The sequence below is a fragment of the Stegastes partitus genome, unplaced genomic scaffold (genome assembly GCF_000690725.1).
Source record: "Stegastes partitus isolate 25-593 unplaced genomic scaffold, Stegastes_partitus-1.0.2 Scaffold923, whole genome shotgun sequence".
Taxonomy (NCBI): Eukaryota; Metazoa; Chordata; class Actinopteri; family Pomacentridae; genus Stegastes; species Stegastes partitus.
The window spans coordinates 223,686-241,402 of NW_007578654.1; the positions used below are offsets into that span (position 1 = coordinate 223,686).

Sequence of the window (17,717 nt, forward strand, 5' to 3'; positions counted from 1 at the left end):
TATATATATATATCTCAGTGTGCCTGCTGGTCTGCTGGTGTTTTTAGCAAACATCCTGTTTATGCCTCTCAGCCCACTCCTCCCCCACATTATGTTCAGTTGGTGGGTGGTAAGTAGATTTCTAAGAGTTTAGGACAGCATAAAGTAGAGTAGAGTGGATTTTTTAGAAGCAAGACTTTTTTCAGAATTGTAACTTCACCTCCTACTTTGTCCTGAGTCACAGAAAATGACTAGACTTGACTAGATAAATAGATAGATAGATAGATAGATAGATAGATAGATAGATAGATAGATAGATAGATAGTAGACTAGTGCATACTGTACTAATCCCCAAAAGCAAAGTCATTTTTACAAACACCATAAGTTGTACGCAATAAAACCAATCATAGATGGTTTTACATTTAATATACCTAATATCACCAACAGCCTACAGCCATTTAGAATCGCCTTCGCGGTTTGGCCCACCCCCTCTTCCGTACGGTGTGACGTACACGGATGTACGTATGAGGAACCCGAGTTGTAAACAAAAACGGACAATCACTACTTTCCTTTCTGAGCCAAAACAGAAAACCAAACGTCGATATATCTTCTCCAAGGTTAGTTTCACTGTCTTAGCTGTGTGAGCTAGTGCGCGGTGAGGCTGTTAGCGGCAGATAGCGGCTGTTATGTAACATCCAGGCGTTAGACACTGTGAGCTAGCGGCTAGCTGCTAACTTCATGTTAGCTAACAGCTAGCCTGACACCGATAACACTCGTTTGAATTAGAAAGCTAATAAGTGACGTTTCTCAGTACTGGTACTAGTTAGAAGGGTTAACCGGTGTAAGACGACCCCCTTAAGAACAGTGTCTGTTTTATTTTAAAATATATTCATATGTAGAATTTACATATCATATGTACACAACACACATATCAGTGAACACATGTAGAGGGACCTGACATCATTATTAAGTTTGTTATAAAACTAGTGTCATCCTACCTTGGTCAATGTAAACGTGTTAATTCATGATCTAAAGTCTTGTTTTGTTTTTAAATATTATTATTTTTTGCTTGGAAAGGGCAAAACAGAACAGTTGGACATTAGCCGTTATTCAGTGTCCTGTCCCAGTCTGTGTGTGTCTGTGTGTGTGTGTGTGTGTGTGTGTGTGTGTGTGTGTGTGTGTGTGTGTGTGTGTGTGTGTGTGTGAGAGAGAGAGAGCACCTATGAGTCCTCGGTGTGATCCTCCACCGGATGCTGGTGTTGTTTTGTGTCTATACTTGATATACTTGGGCTGCAAAGTCCCCCAGAACCCGTCCCAGAGGGTTAATGTTTGGCCTCATTCAACCGTCTTGACCAGAACTGACCGCTATCCTGCTTATATTGCTTGTTCACGTTTCTTCATCAACGTATTAATTAAGGTGTAGAGATAATGGATGGATGGATGGAGTGCATCTGTATCAAAAATAGAAAATAATAATTTTTAAAAATCATAATATATTATATATATCATGATTTTTTTCTGAAAATTTATTTTGAAATGTGAACGTTCAGACTGCTTTGCTTTCAGACCTGGCTACAGTCAGCTAATGAGCCTTTTAGACTGATTTAAACTGACAGATAGATTGTTCTGCTGGTTCGCTGTGTTAGATGATGGTGCACAGAATTCATTAGAAATCTAGGTGACGGTAATGAGAATCAGTGACGGGGCTTGAAAAAATGAAATGAAATGAAAAATACTTTATTTATCCCAGAAGGGAAATTCAATAAAATTCTTACCCTGGTTTACCCTTCACATATCTACCTGTAGTCCTAGAAACTTTATAACAAAACTAATGGAATTGCTATTTAGCTTCAGTACAAATTAAAATCATAAAATAACACGACACAGTCAATAGTAATTAATTTCCCATTTTATATCTATAATAAGTAAGAGACAGATTTTTTTTCCCTTGTGCTTTGAATGCAGTGTTCGCTTTGTAAACTGAAATCTGGTATTTGCTTAATTTCTATTTTAAATGAGCCACGAGAGAATCAGACAGACTCTAGTGGGATGTTCGTCTCTCTCAAATCACAGCTTCCCGCAAGATTAAGATCTGTGGCATGTTCCGATGTTCTAAGGAAAGCACTGTTCTGTCTTTACCTGTCCTTGTCATTCTCTCACCGCTGCTTCTGTGTCTTCTTAAAAAGGGTGCAGATGTGGGGCAGTGTTTGATGAAGTGCCAGCTTCCTACCATAAGCAGACATATTCTGGTGTTGTGGGCCTGCAGAGACAATTGCAGCCAACATGTCTAGGAAACAGACGCCGAAACCTGTGCGAAGCAATAAAAAGAGTGAACTAGAGCGTAAGAGGGATGAGCGGGCGGCGCGCAGGGCCATCGTGAAAGACCGCAAGAACCGACCCCAGGATGCCGACGAAGGAGCCGAGTTTGTCAGCTTCTCCAACCAGCTCCAGGCCCTGGGGCTCAAGCTGAGGGAAGTCCCTGGAGATGGGTAAGAGCCACAAAGCTGAACTTCTTCCCTCCTTGCTGTTCTTTAGCACCGCTGATCCTGTAGCCCATTTCATGTAAACCTTTATATCTTATGTGCTGACGAGCCAAAACATTACGACCACTCCCACTTAATGTGCTGTTTCTGCTTCGCATGGTATCGAAGCAGCTCCAGCACAGATTCATTCTGCAGGACCTCCGTGGTATCTGGTGCTCAGACTTTAGCAGCAGATCCCTGAAGTCCTAAAATAAAATGTGATTTAGGGACCCTGTTGATCAGACACCCCCCAACACTGCTGTTTAATGGATCGGCCCTTCTTGGACCGCTGCTGTTGGGTCCTTAGTGCTGCTGCCTGGGAGCACATAGGAGGCCGTGCTCTGTCCCAGTCTGGTTGCTTCATCCTTCTCCATCTTCCATGGTGGAGGCTGGAGATTAGGGCTCCTTGTGAGACGGGCTTCATAGACAAAAAACAGTCCAGTGACTTTGGCCTGGCCACCCTTTATGTGCCTCTGGCTTTTTAATTTAAAGCCGTTACTGTGTTAATATTAAGAATATTATCTGGATATCTTGATAGATGGGCTAAAGTGAGTTATTCAAAATAAGGTGGTAAATTCACAATAAAACCTTTTTTCTTTTCTAACAAATATTTCATTAATAATCATTAGTGATTAATCAATAACAACTGAAATAACACATTTTACTGTAATTGACTTTTCAGTTGTATCGCTGAGCCCCACTCACACCTGCTGCTTCTCTCACATCCAACATGCTGACAACAACAACAGACTCAGTCCGAGCCCTGACATGTGCCGTTGTTATGAGATAATCAGTTTTATTTACGTCATCTGTGAGTGGTCATAATGTTCTGGCTCCTCTGTCTCACCATCTGTAACCAGGATGTACATGATGCTATCGGCCTGTATGTGTCTTTTGTCAGTGAGCAGCAATGCGCTGCAACTAAACTGCTTCTTTAACTGTGTAGCTGTATAGTTTGGATGTTGATGTCCATCAGTCATGTTTACTTGGGACAGGATGTCTAGAAAGCTTGTGTTTTGCAGGACTTCATTGTTATTGACCAAAAGCTCAGAAATGTACCACCTCTGACAAATTCACTGGTGGCGTGTAAGCCTTTCATTGAAGCATTCTCACAACTTTCCGATGAGGAACCTGCACTGTGAGCGAGAACAACCATTGACAGTCGTGTCACACCAGTCGCATCCTTGTCCCCTGCAGGAACTGCCTGTTCAGAGCTCTAGGAGACCAGTTAGAGGGTCACTCCCGGGGTCATCTGCGGCTCCGCCAGGAGACAGTCCAGTATATGACGTCTCATCGGCAAGACTTTGAACCCTTTGTCGAGGACGACGTGCCCTTTGCACAGCACTGTAAGGAAAAGACCCAGTGGGTGACATGAAGTGAGCAAAGTAAAAGGTTGTGATCAGATAGACACTCACGAGCACCTCGTTCACAAGCAACACTCCTATAGTGATACTGAATGTGGGCAGAGCACTGATTTCAATGGGATGCAGCTCTGGCCAGCAGCTATGCAGAGACCCCTGGTGGTCGTTCTTAATGGGACTGTAAGTCAGTTGTTCCCAACCCGGGGAGTCAGAGCAACAAGATAAGTGTGAGGCGCAGTGAGATACAATTGAAGAAAGAATCTCTTTTGTAAACAGTTTTGTGCTTTGTCTACCTATATATTCCCTTTCCTTGTGAAATTCTGCATAATTTTGTCTTTTCAGGCTGCTAAAGCTTTTGACAAAGTAAATGAAACAAGGAAAGACGTTTTCTTTGCTAGACGTTATGTGACTGTTGATGACACGTTGAAGCTGTTCTGATGTTTGATCACAGTTATAATTATCTCATCTATTGTTTTCAATTTAGAAATGTGAAAAATATATGGTTTTGGATGATGAAAGTGTAAAAGGAGGTATAATCTATGACTGTACCACAGCCAGTGGTGGTCAGTAATCCTGTTTGTTTGTTCTTATCCAGTGTCCAACCTTTCTCAGCCCGGTACGTTCGCTGGAAACGATGCTATTGTGGCTTTTGCTCGCAGTCAACAGGTGAAAGTGGTCATCCATCAGCTGAACACACCGCTGTGGGAGGTAGGGACCCAGGCAGAGGCTCGCAAATGACATTATAGGATCTAACATGTTTTACCATGTCGTGTCTCGTACCCTTGTGGTACACCACAGTTTGTTTATGTTGTGTTGTCGTTCCAGATAAATGGTGTCGAGAAGCAAGTGTGCAGAGAGCTACACATCGCCTATCGCTATGGTGACCATTACGACAGCGTGAGGCGGACCGGAGACAACTCTGAGAGTCCTGCTCACCTCCGCATAGAGGTATACAACATACAATAGGCGTCCAACAGAACAGTGTTTAGGAGACATTTAGTACATTTCAAGCCTGCTTGTTTTCCAGAGTGACTCATGTCCTGTTAAACTTTTTGGGGCTCAGGTTTTGTATTAATGCACCCACTGAGGTGCCGTTTAATGATGTGGTTCTGATGTTTCCTCGTCAATGCAGAATCTGCAGAGCTCACATGGCCAGCAGCGTGAGTTCGGGGACGGGCAGAGGGACAGACAGAAAAACCCTTCTTCTCCTACAGCGTCGGAGGAGGACAGCGTCATCCTGAGCTCCATCAAGAATCGAGGAATCCAGGGTCAGAGGTTCCACTTGACTCATTAGCTGCTTGGAAAATTAAACTGCCTGGACTCTGCGTAATTAAAGACTTCACAACCCTTCAAGCTCGTCTGTTCAGCTGAATGTTCTATGAATCATGTGAACACATCAGCCTGTGACTACGCAGCCTGTCGGCGTGACATGAACTGATCCTGTTCGTGTGTTTGTTGTGTTTCCTGCCTCAGGTGATGAAGAGAATCTGCTCCAGCTGAGTGCGGCAACGATTAACGCTGAATGGCTGGTTGGTTCTGTGCTGGGCCAGTCCTGCCAGGGCCAGTGCGCCTCAGGATCCTGCTCAGCCTGCCGAGCTGCTGCGGCAGACTGCAGTGAGCACAAGCAGCCAGCAGAGGGCAGCAACGTTCAAAAACCGAAGGTATACTCAAAGGAGAGATTCTCCAAAGCCCCTTCCAGACACACATCCTGTTCCATTCATCTGACAGCAGTTTAGTGTGTCAGCGTCTAGTCTGAATGTGCACCCTGGTCAAGTGTCTGTAAAGGCCGCAGTCTTAGTAGGACCTGGACTTAGTCATATATCTGTCTGAGCTGAAGTAGAAAGAAAACAGCGCCACTAACTTCATTAAAATTATTTAATTAGAAATGATCCTCAAGAGAGCACAGAGATCACAGGTGTGGGATAAAAGTGTTGGTGTGAGTGGGGGAGAGCATCCGTCGAAAGAAGAAAAACAGGAATGTTCACACCTCAGTGAGAGTCACGGTGCCTTTGAAGTGGTTGTTTCCAAAGTGTTAGCGTCCCACTTGTGGCTTCGTGCCTCTGCAGGAGGTATGAGCGTCCAGGCTGTAGGAAAGTGCATGCAGCACCATTTCTCCAGTGGAGTACCGATGGTGAGGCTGATCACAACAGGCTCCTGCTGTAATTCTCCTGTGGTGGTTCTTCCTGAGAACGTTCTGTATCGTGTCCAAAGGTGGCGGTTTTATGATGGGAGTAGATCCAGAACCTAAACAACAACAGCACATGCTACCTGGTGTGCCCCCTCGCTTGGCATGCCAGAGAAAACCAACCTGTGTCCGCTACATCAGTTATGTGGACGCTTGGATCAGCTGCTTTTAGTTTAGATTTACTCTGTTTTTGCATTGTAGTGTGTTATACATCACTTGGCGTATTGTGTAATGCCACTTGATTGACTAATGTCACATACGTACCACAGCTTTCTCCGGTTATGCTTGCATGAAGCCAACACTAACAGAAAAGTGTTCCATGTCTGGAAAGAGCTTATTACATCGTTATTTCATATCCTGTCCAACAAAGTTAATCACTGTCAGTTTTCATCATTGAATTCACTTAATCATTGTGCAGCAGTTTAACTTTTTCGATGGATTTCAGTAACAGATGCTGAAGCACAAAACGTGCTTCAGTAACAGTATAATTACTGAAAAACAACATTTTCGTTTTGCCCAGGTATCGAACAAGCAGAGGAAAGAGCAGCAGCGGCAAGAGAAGAAGAAGCGCCAGGAGGAGAGGCATCGGCAGAAGTTTCTCCAGAGCAAAGGGAGCCAGGACCAGAACCAGAACCTGCCAGAGGCCGTCACTTTAGTACCGGCACTCAACACTCTCAGTATATAGACTGGAGCATGGCCATAAACACCTACTGCTATTGTAGCTACCAGTGGCTGTCCACAAACTTTTGCACATAGTCAGATTTGATTCAGTCACAGTGGATACCTTTTCCTAAAGAGAGCCCTATAGTTTCTTTGCAAACAGCATAACGGTGCCTGCAAACTTGTGTGAGTGAGATGCGTGAGAAGGCGGAGTGACAGAGCATGACTATCAGTGTTTTTGTTGAGTTTTGATTCACTTCAATCCCCGGCTGGTGCCGGCGTACGCAGAGGCTCGTCTGGTCCGCCTGCTGCGCCGCCTGGCCCTCTTTCTATGCTGGACATCTGGCTTACCGTGACAACCATGCAGATAATCTTGTGCGGCTGGGCTTTTGGATTCGGATTGAATTAACCTATATTCAGATTTATTCTGTTTGTGATCAAAGCGTGAGGTGAAGGAAGAGCGGCAGTGAAATGATTGTTACGCACACTGTGTAAGGAATGTGGCAATAAATAACGATAAACGATGGCGTCCGGTTTGTGTGTCACGGATTACAGATTGTCCACATGTTTATGGAGGTGCATTACTCAAAGTAAGTTTCTTATATTTTTATCATGTGACAGGATATTAGTAAATTTAATATTAGTGTTGTTTTTATTCATGACCTTTGGTGTTGGAAAACAGCAAAATACAACAAATTTAACATCAACAGACATAAGCAGTGAATACTGAGGGTTCCCATTGTATACAGAGTCCTAAATTGTTTCCTGAGAACTCCTGATTTTTACTTTACTAACAACAATCATGAATCCTACAAATTACAGAAACAACTGAATATGAAAAGATTGTTGCCTTCAGTTAAATTCTGAATATGATGTTACTACAACTGTTTGTCATTGAATTGGGTTACCTTACATCCATCCATCATCTCTACATCTTCAATCCTCACCAGGGTCATGGGGGGCTGGAGTCTATCCCAGCTGACTCAGGGTGAAGGTAGGTTCACCTGGACAGGTAACCAGTCTATCACAGGGCTACACTTAGAGACAGACAACCAAGCACACTCACATTCACACCTACAGACAATTTACAATCACCAGTTAACCTCAACATGTTTCTGGACTGTGGGAGGAAGCAGGAGAACCCGGAGAGAACCCACGCTGCACGGGGAGAACATGGAGACTCCACGTAGAAAAGGAATCATGATCATTTTTCTGCTATATTCCGTATCTCTGCATGCTTTACACTTGTGCAATAAGGCTGCCAGACAGTTATTATTTGGTCATTCTAATTTCTAGGACTTTGTCTAGTGTGGTCAAATTATAGTTTAATGTGTAAACCTGTCTGACTTCTCTGTCTGATGCTTATCTAATAACATGATGTTTAATAGTGTTTTTCAGCTCTGTCACTTCTCAGCACATTGAGAACTTGACGAATGGGATTTCAGATGACAAACCAGTACTGCAGGCGTTAATGAGAATAGCTGCTGACTCTGAGGCCGTCTGTTTATCATCGTGGAACTGGGGCGTTCGTTTGAATATACTGTACATTAATGAGGTACAAAAACACATCTGTTGCCTGAAGATGTAGTAAAACTAAGCTTTGGCAAAATAAGAACCGAACAGAAACGATGAATTAACGCCAGAAGCGGCAGATTTTGAGCTGAGCTTTACATTAAAAAAGCACTAAACACCAGCAGAACTACAGCAGGTGATAAAAACAAGAAATGGACACACTATGAAATATAAGAAAAGTTCATTTTATTAAAAGTATAACAAATGACAAATCAAGGTAGGGCTCACAAATATCTCTGTCCTCAACAGACTGGACAAATGACAGTATGTACACTTATTCTTACAGTCCTCTGGTGGAAGCTGTATTCATTACATCTTAAAGCAAGACTGTGAAACCTTTGCTGACGTAGGCATATCTGGAATAATGTTAAACGCTAACACTAGTGGCAGGAGCAGGAAGGAACCTTAAAAAGCGCACACAGGAGTTAGCGTTACTTTACCAAACAAGCTACCAGTCATCACACCTGATTTGACTTGATTGAGGTGTAATGATTGTGTTCTATCCTGGTGCAAACTCTTCACAGTCTTGCTTTAAACGTCTGTAAAAAGGTCCACTGAGATGTACTGTACTCCACTTCTCTACAGCAGGTATAAAGTCTGGTAAATGCGTGTTGTTCACTCGGGTTTATGGGCAACTCCGTCCGCATCGAATGCTATAATCAAATCTTTTCCTGACAGGTAACGTCCCCGTCTTGGACTGCGTCTTCATACAGTCAGCCTCTTGAAACCAGATGAAAACTGTCCGACGGGGGGATCATCAGTGCTCTGCCGCTCTAGAAGTCCTGTCGGATGTTCTCCTTGTTCTCGTCCCCCTGCTGCTGTCTGAGCTGAGTGACTTCGTTTTCCAGCTGGACGATGGCCCGCTCTATCTCGTAGTTCTTACTCACCAGAGACACCCAGCTGTTGAAGGACAAACACAGACGGTAAGACGGGGGGAATCTGACCCACACGTTCTCTTTGTATACCGATAGGAAGCAGCTTTAAAACCACGTACTTGGACTCCAGCTCTCGCAGTTTGGCTCCCGCTGCCAGCTGGTCGTTCTTACGCTGCCAGTTCAAATCTTGAATTTGCTTTCTGTGTGCAGAAATAAACATTAGTGGTAAATATGAAAAGAGATCTAACAGCACTGTTAAAACTCTGAGTGATCATTCACCTGAATTTGTGAAGCTCCTTCTGAGCCATCTCGATCATGAACGCCAAGTTACTGAAGAAAGAAACACGATGACGTCAGCGGTCTGAACACTCATTTTACAGCAAGTTGTGTTTTTTTTTTTTTTTATAAAAAGCTGCCGCCACATACTCGTTGTAGACCTTCCATGCGTTGGTTCCATATTGCGACATGAGCTCTAAGTTCTCGATGCGGACCGCCTGGTGCTCCAGCTGGGCCATGGAGTTGTTCACACACTCCTGCCAGGCGGTGATGTCGTTCTTCTGTCCTGACGAGGGCGCCGGCAGCTCGTATCTACACACGGGACAGAACAGACGACATGTTCAACATTTGGAACTACAGAGAAAAACAAAACAACACCCACCCTAAACAAAGCCATCAACCCCACCATCAGGTTCAACATGGACATAAATAACGTATGACAGGCACTGCTGGCCTTGTTGTCTCTGCCAGCAGCTGTTTAGCTCTGAGGTGCACAACTACAAAGAACATAGAGAGATTTAGATGGCTTAACAAACCTGAAAACCTCAATCAGACATAACGGGTATCATGACAGTGGCTATCAACTTTATTCAGTAGCCATTTGCTCACATACAAGAAGGCATTTGATGTGTAGGACTGACAGCATACTGCTTACTGCAGTTAGGAAGTCGGCAGCATCGGGCTCTACAGCCACAGCAAATACATTGGACCGACCAAGGCACAGATACTCCATTGTCTTCTTAGACAGACGGACGCCAACATTTCTAGTGCGACAGCTGCACCTTAGAGCTCTTAATTTAAACATGATATTCAAGAGCCGGTTTAATCACACACTTTGAACAGAACCTCCTCCAGAGCAGGTTACCGTCAGCATCAGTTACCATCCAGCAGGATAAAAGAGAGCCGCCTTCATGAAAACTCTGACTTAAAGGTCAACATACTTCGCTAACCCACTGTTCTCCCTTCATGGGACATTTCTCTGATTTCACTAACATCTGGCAAAGTGCACGAGTGGTTCAGGTGCGCTACCGTGTACAGAGACCACCTATGAAACGCTGCAAAAAACACCTGTCTGGTGTGAAGGAAAGATTACTTTCCTTATCTGGAGTTAATCTTTTAGAGATGATATTGAACCCTGAGTGACCTCTTTAGGTAAACGTAGTGCTTGTAGCAGATGTGTGCTCTGTAACTTCTATAGATTCTTAACCTCACGTAAACCTCGTTGTAGGAGGACAGCCTGAACCTCTGAAGGCCAGATGATACCAGGCACCAACTTATCTTTGTTTCCCTTTCTCCCATAAATCTGGATGTGACTCCCACTGAAGGAGGACATAAGACTAAAGGTGTGAGAGGGATCTTTAGAGTTGATCCTGGCTGCTGTTCTGTTGCTTCTCCTGATGCATCAGGAAACCTTATTTCAACCTCTGAGTCTCCGGTGTGTCCCTCTGTGACGGGCTCCTCATCCTACATCAACCTCTTTCCACAACATCTGGTCGGACGTCATTTTAAAACAAAAAGGTTCGTCCAGATGTGGCCTCAGCACATCTGGATTGTTTCATTTCAGATCCATTGCGGTTTTGTACAGAACTGAAATGCTGAAAAATGTGTCAAAGTTTTTATGGACCTGCATGTATTTGACATTTTCCTGTATGCTCGTTATTAACCGCACATTTATTTGGTTGCTTATAGAAATTTAACTTCAAGTAAATATCTGAATTTATTGCCAAGTCATGGTTCAGAGATCTCTGTATCTGTTATGATTATAGGACTTAATCTGATCTCTGACTTTGCCTCCATGTGAAGGTGGTGCCCCGTTTAAAGTCTCGTGTAGTTATGCTTTAAGGTTTTACCTCTTCATGCTCAGGAGATCCATGGGCTGCCGAGCTGCCAACCTCTCAAATTCATTCCTCATAATTTCCGTCTGAAGGGTGAAAAGAAAAAAAGACGTGCTATTATTTCTGTGTCGCTGGCTCGAACCACGAAGACGCAGTCAGAGGTCTGATGAGTTTAACACCTCAAAAGCAGAGAAGTCAGGAGTGGGCAGGTAGCTCAGGTAGTTCTTCGTAGGTCGGTACCTTCTGGTCTCCTCTTCAACAAGCGCTGCAGCCTAAAGGACAAAAACAGGATTGATGTTTTGCACGGGAAAAGCAACTGCATCTACTGGGAAATAACACTTTTCTCCTTTTTGTATTACAGCTTAAACACCTACTGGGGACTTATAAGTGGACCTTGCAGAGCAGATAATCAGGTTAAATCTGGTTATTTAAACACCAAAACGCATTGGCTGTTTACTAATTAACTAGATTTTGGCAGAGAAGCATCTGAAAGAACATCCTGACCCAACCTGGACAATAATCTTTTACGAGTGTGCTGACTGAAAACAGCAGCTGATTTCACTTGTGATGTTCCTGCTCGCTGGTTAAGGCACACTAAGCAGCTAATCGTATTTAAATGGAAAAAGACACCAACTCTTCAAGCACACGTCATTTCTCACAGCTGACCTGCGCTACAAAACATGGACCTGTGAGCTCTAAAATGTTGAAATATTCCATTCGGACGACCTGAAGGGAGCATGTTTAACTGTCAGATTATGAGTGCTTCACCAACATCTTTTATTTTATATGTCCTGTCTTGTTAAGGCGAATAGAGATGAAACCTTCAACATGACAGGTTGGTGACGGACGATGAGATGTGTCTTAAGCAACTGCAGAGACTTAAAATTAAATGTTTACTCTTGTGGAAGGCTACTACACTTCACATAGCTCAACACAAAACACGTTTATGTGTTTCTTCAAATCAGCAAATGGAGAAATCCGGGGAGGTCAGTAGTTGGCAGAGACCTTCTTCTTCTTCTAGCAAATAGTAGAAAACTTTCATGGAAACAACAGTCAGAAAGTAGTCAAGTAGCATTCTTGCCATCGTGAGACGTCTATTAAAGGAGTCAAGTCATTAACCTCTAAATGAGTAAATGTTCTTTGCAGGCAAATGAAGCAACGACAAGTGACTGTATTCCTACGGGAGTACAGCGGAGACAGCCTCACTGTTAGTGGGACCATGTCACAATACGTGCAGAGCTGCAGAATGAACATCATCAGGAGAAGTGAAGTCATTCTGATTCAGGTGTGATGAAGGGCAGCTGAGCCCTCACCAAGACATCTCAGTTCTTGTCTCAGTCACATGTTCAGCTGTAGCCACACCTTCACATGGACCAAAGCCATTTTCATCCATAATGAAACAGCCCAATGAGCCGCCTTCATGACACTGAAAACTCTGACTTCAGGCTCAACATACCTCCATAGTACAGCCCTCTGTTTGTTTACATCTGCTTGCTTTGCTCCTGCTCTTTACACTCACATATTGTATTACAGCTAAAGTCCCATAAACCTGTCATTTACATATTTTCCTTTTCTATTGTTATAAAAATGGGAAGAGTATAAATAAAATGACACCACATGCTGACCAGCAGTCACTTCAGAGCTGTCACACTGCTGATTGTCTAAAAACAACTTTGTCTGACAAACTCACCAACAATGGCTGTGCTGTGACTTAACTGTTTACATGTAGAGACATATTTCCAGGTTTTACACATGCATTCATGTCCGTGTCAGCGATCTTGACGTCAACAGTTTAGCTCTGCAGTGTCAATAGTCAATAGAGTCTTCTTCACTGGGAACACTAACGCAGCCCAGTTAGAACAGAGGACTGCGCTACGAAGTGAGATTAGTGGGTTATGGAGGTATGATGAGCTTAAAGACAGAGTTTCAGTGTCACAAAGGTGGCTCTTTTAACCTGCTACATCTCCATGGTAACTGATGCTGTGGAGCCAGGTCTCCACGGTAACTGATGCTGTGGAGCAAGGTCTCCATGGTAACTGATGCTGTGGAGCAAGGTCTCCACGGTAACTGATGCTGTGGAGCAAGGTCTCCATGGTGACTGATGCTGTGGAGCCAGGTCTCCATGGTAACTAATGCTGTGGAGCTAACCTGGTCAGGAACAGGTTATGTTCAGAGTTTCGGATTTAAATCATCTAGAAAGAGCGTCTCCCTTTAACCAGATCGTTTCCTGACTATTATTTATGAGCGATACAGATTCTCAGCTGAGGGAATGTGTTTTATCTGCAAACCTGCTGAGTTGTGCGTTACTAACATCACTGAACGAAGCCGTGTAGTTACAGCATCACACACTGAACATATTGTACTAATATGGGAACCAGACGTGTATTTAGCTGGTGATGCAGAAATCACATAAATATGTTTATATGTTTGTCTGTTTACTCTGCTGGTACTGCAGCTGATAGAAAACAAAAAAATGGATTATTCTACTGGTATTTATTACAGAGAATAAGAATACAGTAGAATAGAATAGCAATAACCCTTAAATAACCCAATAACCCTGTACAACACCTCGCCTGTCTGTAACATGCTTTGTTTTGGCGCTACTTTTCAATTTGCACATTTTGTACAGTTAGTTTATTTATTTCTATTTTTTAATAGAATTTAACTTGAGCCCTTATTTGTTGTGATTTGGCGTTTGTTTGTTTTTTTGTGTGTGTTTTTTTTCTTTTTTGCTGCTATGTCTAAATAATTTCCAGGTCTGGGATAAACAAAGTATTTCTATTCTTTTCTAAGTAAAGGCGCAAACGTGGTTCCTTTAGCTGTGCTCTCACAAAAGTTCCCCTAAAATGTAAACTGTGACGCTTCCTTGCCACACAATTCAGTAAACAAGTGAGAAAGCTGAATATAATACAGATAAGTGTGAATAAGCTGGAGCCGGAGGTTTGAGCTGCTCGGTGCTCCTGCGTGCCTCCTCCATGTAGCTGCCCGGCTAACACGCTGCAGCTGGCGGGCTGCCTCGCTCTACTCACCGCCTCTCTGACGCCCGCCGCATCGTAACCTTGGTCAAAGTACGGCAAGGCATCGACGAACACTTCCCCTGCTACCGAAGCTGTCCCGGCCATCTGAAATCAGTCTATATGTCGGTAAGCCGGTTGATTTATCTCTCTCTGCTAGTCCAGCTCCACGGCTAGCAGAGCCAAGTCCTTCCGGTGACTTCCGGAGCAGCCCGGCGGCTCTGCTCGTTTGCGGCCTCTAGCGGAGCGGAGTGGAACTGCTGCCGGTGCTCATTAGTGATGGAGTCAAGGATTCAAGGCCTTTATTGGTCACCAACACACTTATGCATGGTAAAAGGCGCAGTGAAATGATTTTTTCACCTGTTCCACACTAAAACAATGTTAAAAAGATGAATAAAGAATAAAGCACACAAGAAATAATATATATATATATATGCAGACCACCCTCCTCATGGCCAAGAAGTCCGGCTGGGTGCTGCTGCCCATCCAGGTGGTGATGCTCTCAGCCAAAACACTCTCAGTGGTGCAGGTGTAGACGTTCCTGAGCACCTTGAGAGGGAGCTTAAAGCCCCTCAGGTGTCAGAGGAGGTAGAGACGCTGTTCTTCACCAGGGTGTTGATGTGACAGGACCACATCAGGTCCTGCGTGATGTTAACACCCAGGTACTTGAAGCGCTCCACTCGCTCCACCGCTGTCCCGTTGATCCTGAGTGGGTGCTATGCCCTCTACTGCTTCTTGCTGGAGTCCACAATCAGCTCTTTGGTCTTGCTGACGTTCAGGAGGAGGCTGTTGTCTCTGCACCAGTCCTCTTTCAGCACCTGTTTTTTTTTACATGTTCCAGGCACTTTATAAACGCTTTATTACTGGTTTGCTTTGAACTCCACTTTGATTTATTTTTGAGATTAGTGTCAAAACCACCAGCCCAACAAGAATGTGACTAACTGAACTTACCACACTTTATAAATACTTTGGTACTGGTTTTGTGAGTATCACTACCTCAAACTAAAATGTTTCTAAATAAATGTTTTTCGCAGTTTACCTTTTCTTTTATTACCTCTGCCAAGGAGGTTATGTTTTAGCCGGCGTTTATCTGTTTGTTTGTTTGTTTGTTAGCAAGACAACTTGAAAGGTTATAAACGGATTTTCATTGAATTTTCAGGAAATGTTGATAATGGCCCAATGAACAGTTGATTGACTTTTGGTGATGTTCGAGCTTACTACCTGGTTATTTTCTCATAAAACAGTAAATGCTGTGAAGTGTCACAGCCGTGCAGAATGCTGTCGTTGCGCCGTTTGTCCACTAGATGGAGCTCTGACTCCATTCAGTCCTTCAGTCCTCACCGCTGTCTTCTCAGTAGTGCAGGAGGAAGCTACAGCCAGGCAGCATCACAGGAGTGGGCTGAGCGGAGCTACTGACAGAATACTGACAGCGTTTCTGTGTCTTTAATGGCTCCATCGCAGTTTTAATTGTTGAGCAACACAGACTCTCTGGTTTATGTACAGGATGATTTATGAGGAGGTTGCAGCCATTACAGAAGGAAAATAAGAGATTGTTTTTACGTTTACTTTTTTTGTGTGAAGCACATCAAATAGTATTTTGTGTTTTTTTTAGGTTTACAGATGACTTAATGACACTATTATTCAAAATATTAAATTATCAACCAACTTTACGTACAAAATGTTTTACGTGAAGTAATCAGAAATGAAATATTAAGACTCTAGAGTACAAAAACAAATCACATTAAATCCAAACCCAATTTAGAAAACCTAAAACCACAATCAGACTGTACTATGAAGTGAGATTAGTGGGTTATCGCGGTATGTTGAACCTAAAGCCAGAGTTAGGGTTAGGGTTAGGGTCACTAAGGTTTAGCGTCAGGGTTAGGGTTAGGGTTCAGATCTCCATGGTAACTGAGGCTGTGGAGCCAGGTCTCCATGGTAACTGATGCTGTGGAGTCAAATCTCCATGGTGACTTATGCTGTGGAGCCAGATCTCCATGGTGACTGATGCTGTGGAGCCAGACCACCATGGTGACTGATGCCGTGGAGCTAGGTCTCCATGGTGACTGATGTTGTGGAGGCAGGTCTCCATGGTAACCGATGCTGTGGCGCTAGGTCTCTATGGTGACTGATGCTGTGGAGCTAGATCACCATGGTGACTGATGCTGTGGAGCTAGATCTCCATGGTACCTGATGCTGTGGAGCTAACCTGGTCAGGAGCAGGGTATGTTCAGAGTTTAGGATTTAATTCGGGTGGAAAGAGCGTCTCCCTTTAATCAGATGGCTTCCTGACTGTTATTTATGAGCGATACAGATTCTCAGCTGAGGGAACGTGTTTTATCTGTAAAGATGCTGAGTTGTACGTTACTAATATCACTGAAGGAAGCCGTGTAGTTACAATATCACACACTATATGCATCGTGTTGACATGGGAACCAGACATGTATTTAGTTGGTGAGGCAGAACTCACATAAATATGTTTTTATGTTTGGCTCTGATTTGCTGTCTGCTGGTACTGCAGCTGATAGAACAGATTAGAACATGGATTATTCTACTGGTATTTATAACAGAGAATATTCAACCATCCATCCATCATCTATACACCGCTTAATCCTCACTAGGGTTGCGGGGGGGCTGGAGTCTATCCCAGCTGACTCAGGGTGAAGGCAGAGGACACCCTGGACAGATCGCCAATCTATCACACTTAGAGACAGACAACCAAGCACACTCACATTCACACCTACGGACAATTTAGAATCACCAATTAACCTCAGCATGTTTCTGAACTGTGTGGGAGGAAGCCGGAGAACCCGGAGAGAACCCACGCTGCACGGGGAGAACATGGAGACTCCACGCAGAAAGATTCCGGTGCCCCCACTGGGATGCGAACTGGCGACCTTCTAGCTGCAAGGCAACAATGCTAACCACCGAGCCACCCTGCAGCCCGAATATTCAACCCGAGTATTCAACCAATAACATTTATTTCACTTTGATTTGGCCAAAAAGTAAATTGATATTCTGCATTATGGGATCGTGTCAGACCTAAATGCGTTTCAATGCAAGATCATGTTTAAATATATGAAATTTAAAGTTTAACAGTTTTAACGTGCAGCTGTCAGTTGGAAGTAAGCGGCTGCATTGATCGGTAAAATAAATATATTTTGCACGTTTAACAGTTTTCCACCAGCATTCCTTTCTTCATCATTTACATTTAGATTCCTCACTGTTCTCCATTAAAACAACGTGTTGACTGAAGCAGCTGCACACGATCGTTTCATTCTGTGCAGAGGAAGAGTCTCGTGACGCTTCAAACGCCTCCTTTTATGTGAACAGGGTCTGAAGCAGAAAGTCTAAATTAACAACAGTGTGCGATGCTGTAACTGCACAGCAGTTAGAGTTAGTGGTTTTAGTAACAGACACAGATTTATGAGAAAACCA

At 43.6% G+C, this 17,717-nt stretch overlaps 2 protein-coding genes across 3 annotated transcripts; one reads left to right on the forward strand and one right to left on the reverse strand.

The window, feature by feature from the left end:
- Nucleotides 1-518: 518 nt before the first annotated feature.
- On the forward strand, nt 519-7,233 carry otud3 (OTU deubiquitinase 3). Of its 2 annotated transcripts, XM_008293932.1 has the most exons (8): nt 519-596; nt 2,166-2,468; nt 3,699-3,847; nt 4,458-4,570; nt 4,688-4,810; nt 4,995-5,130; nt 5,336-5,523; nt 6,568-7,233. In XM_008293932.1, exons 2-8 carry the CDS (start codon nt 2,263-2,265, stop codon nt 6,730-6,732), a joined length of 1,080 nt encoding a protein of 359 aa, XP_008292154.1. In that variant the 5' UTR covers nt 519-596; nt 2,166-2,262; the 3' UTR covers nt 6,733-7,233. The 2 variants fall into 2 exon arrangements, with proteins under 2 accessions (XP_008292154.1, XP_008292153.1); XM_008293931.1 differs by lacking the exon at nt 519-596 and having other exon boundaries at nt 1,296-2,468.
- Nucleotides 7,234-8,443: 1,210 nt separating this feature from the next.
- Nucleotides 8,444-14,475, reverse strand: bcas2 (BCAS2 pre-mRNA processing factor). The gene is made up of 7 exons (XM_008293933.1): nt 14,295-14,475; nt 11,445-11,537; nt 11,281-11,351; nt 9,581-9,742; nt 9,434-9,484; nt 9,274-9,354; nt 8,444-9,179 (listed from the first exon to the last, which is right to left on the reverse strand). The coding sequence occupies exons 1-7, from the start codon at nt 14,385-14,387 to the stop codon at nt 9,053-9,055; spliced, it is 678 nt and encodes a 225-aa protein (XP_008292155.1). The 5' UTR covers nt 14,388-14,475; the 3' UTR covers nt 8,444-9,052.
- Nucleotides 14,476-17,717: the final 3,242 nt, after the last annotated feature.

Excerpts from the sequence above, each read along its gene's own strand:
- bcas2 (XM_008293933.1), bottom strand. The coding sequence starts at position 14,387 with ATGGCCGGGACAGCTTCGGTAGCAGGGGAAGTGTTCGTCGATGCCTTG. Across the intron at positions 9,743-11,280 it reads GATCTCCTGAGCATGAAGAG|ATACGAGCTGCCGGCGCCCT; the intron begins GTAAAACCTTAA and ends TCCCGTGTGTAG. Across the intron at positions 9,180-9,273 it reads CTGCGAGAGCTGGAGTCCAA|CTGGGTGTCTCTGGTGAGTA; the intron begins GTACGTGGTTTT and ends GTCCTTCAACAG.
- otud3 (XM_008293932.1), top strand. The coding sequence starts at position 2,263 with ATGTCTAGGAAACAGACGCCGAAACCTGTGCGAAGCAATAAAAAGAGT. Across the intron at positions 3,848-4,457 it reads CGTGCCCTTTGCACAGCACT|TGTCCAACCTTTCTCAGCCC; the intron begins GTAAGGAAAAGA and ends GTTCTTATCCAG. Across the intron at positions 5,131-5,335 it reads CAAGAATCGAGGAATCCAGG|GTGATGAAGAGAATCTGCTC; the intron begins GTCAGAGGTTCC and ends TTCCTGCCTCAG.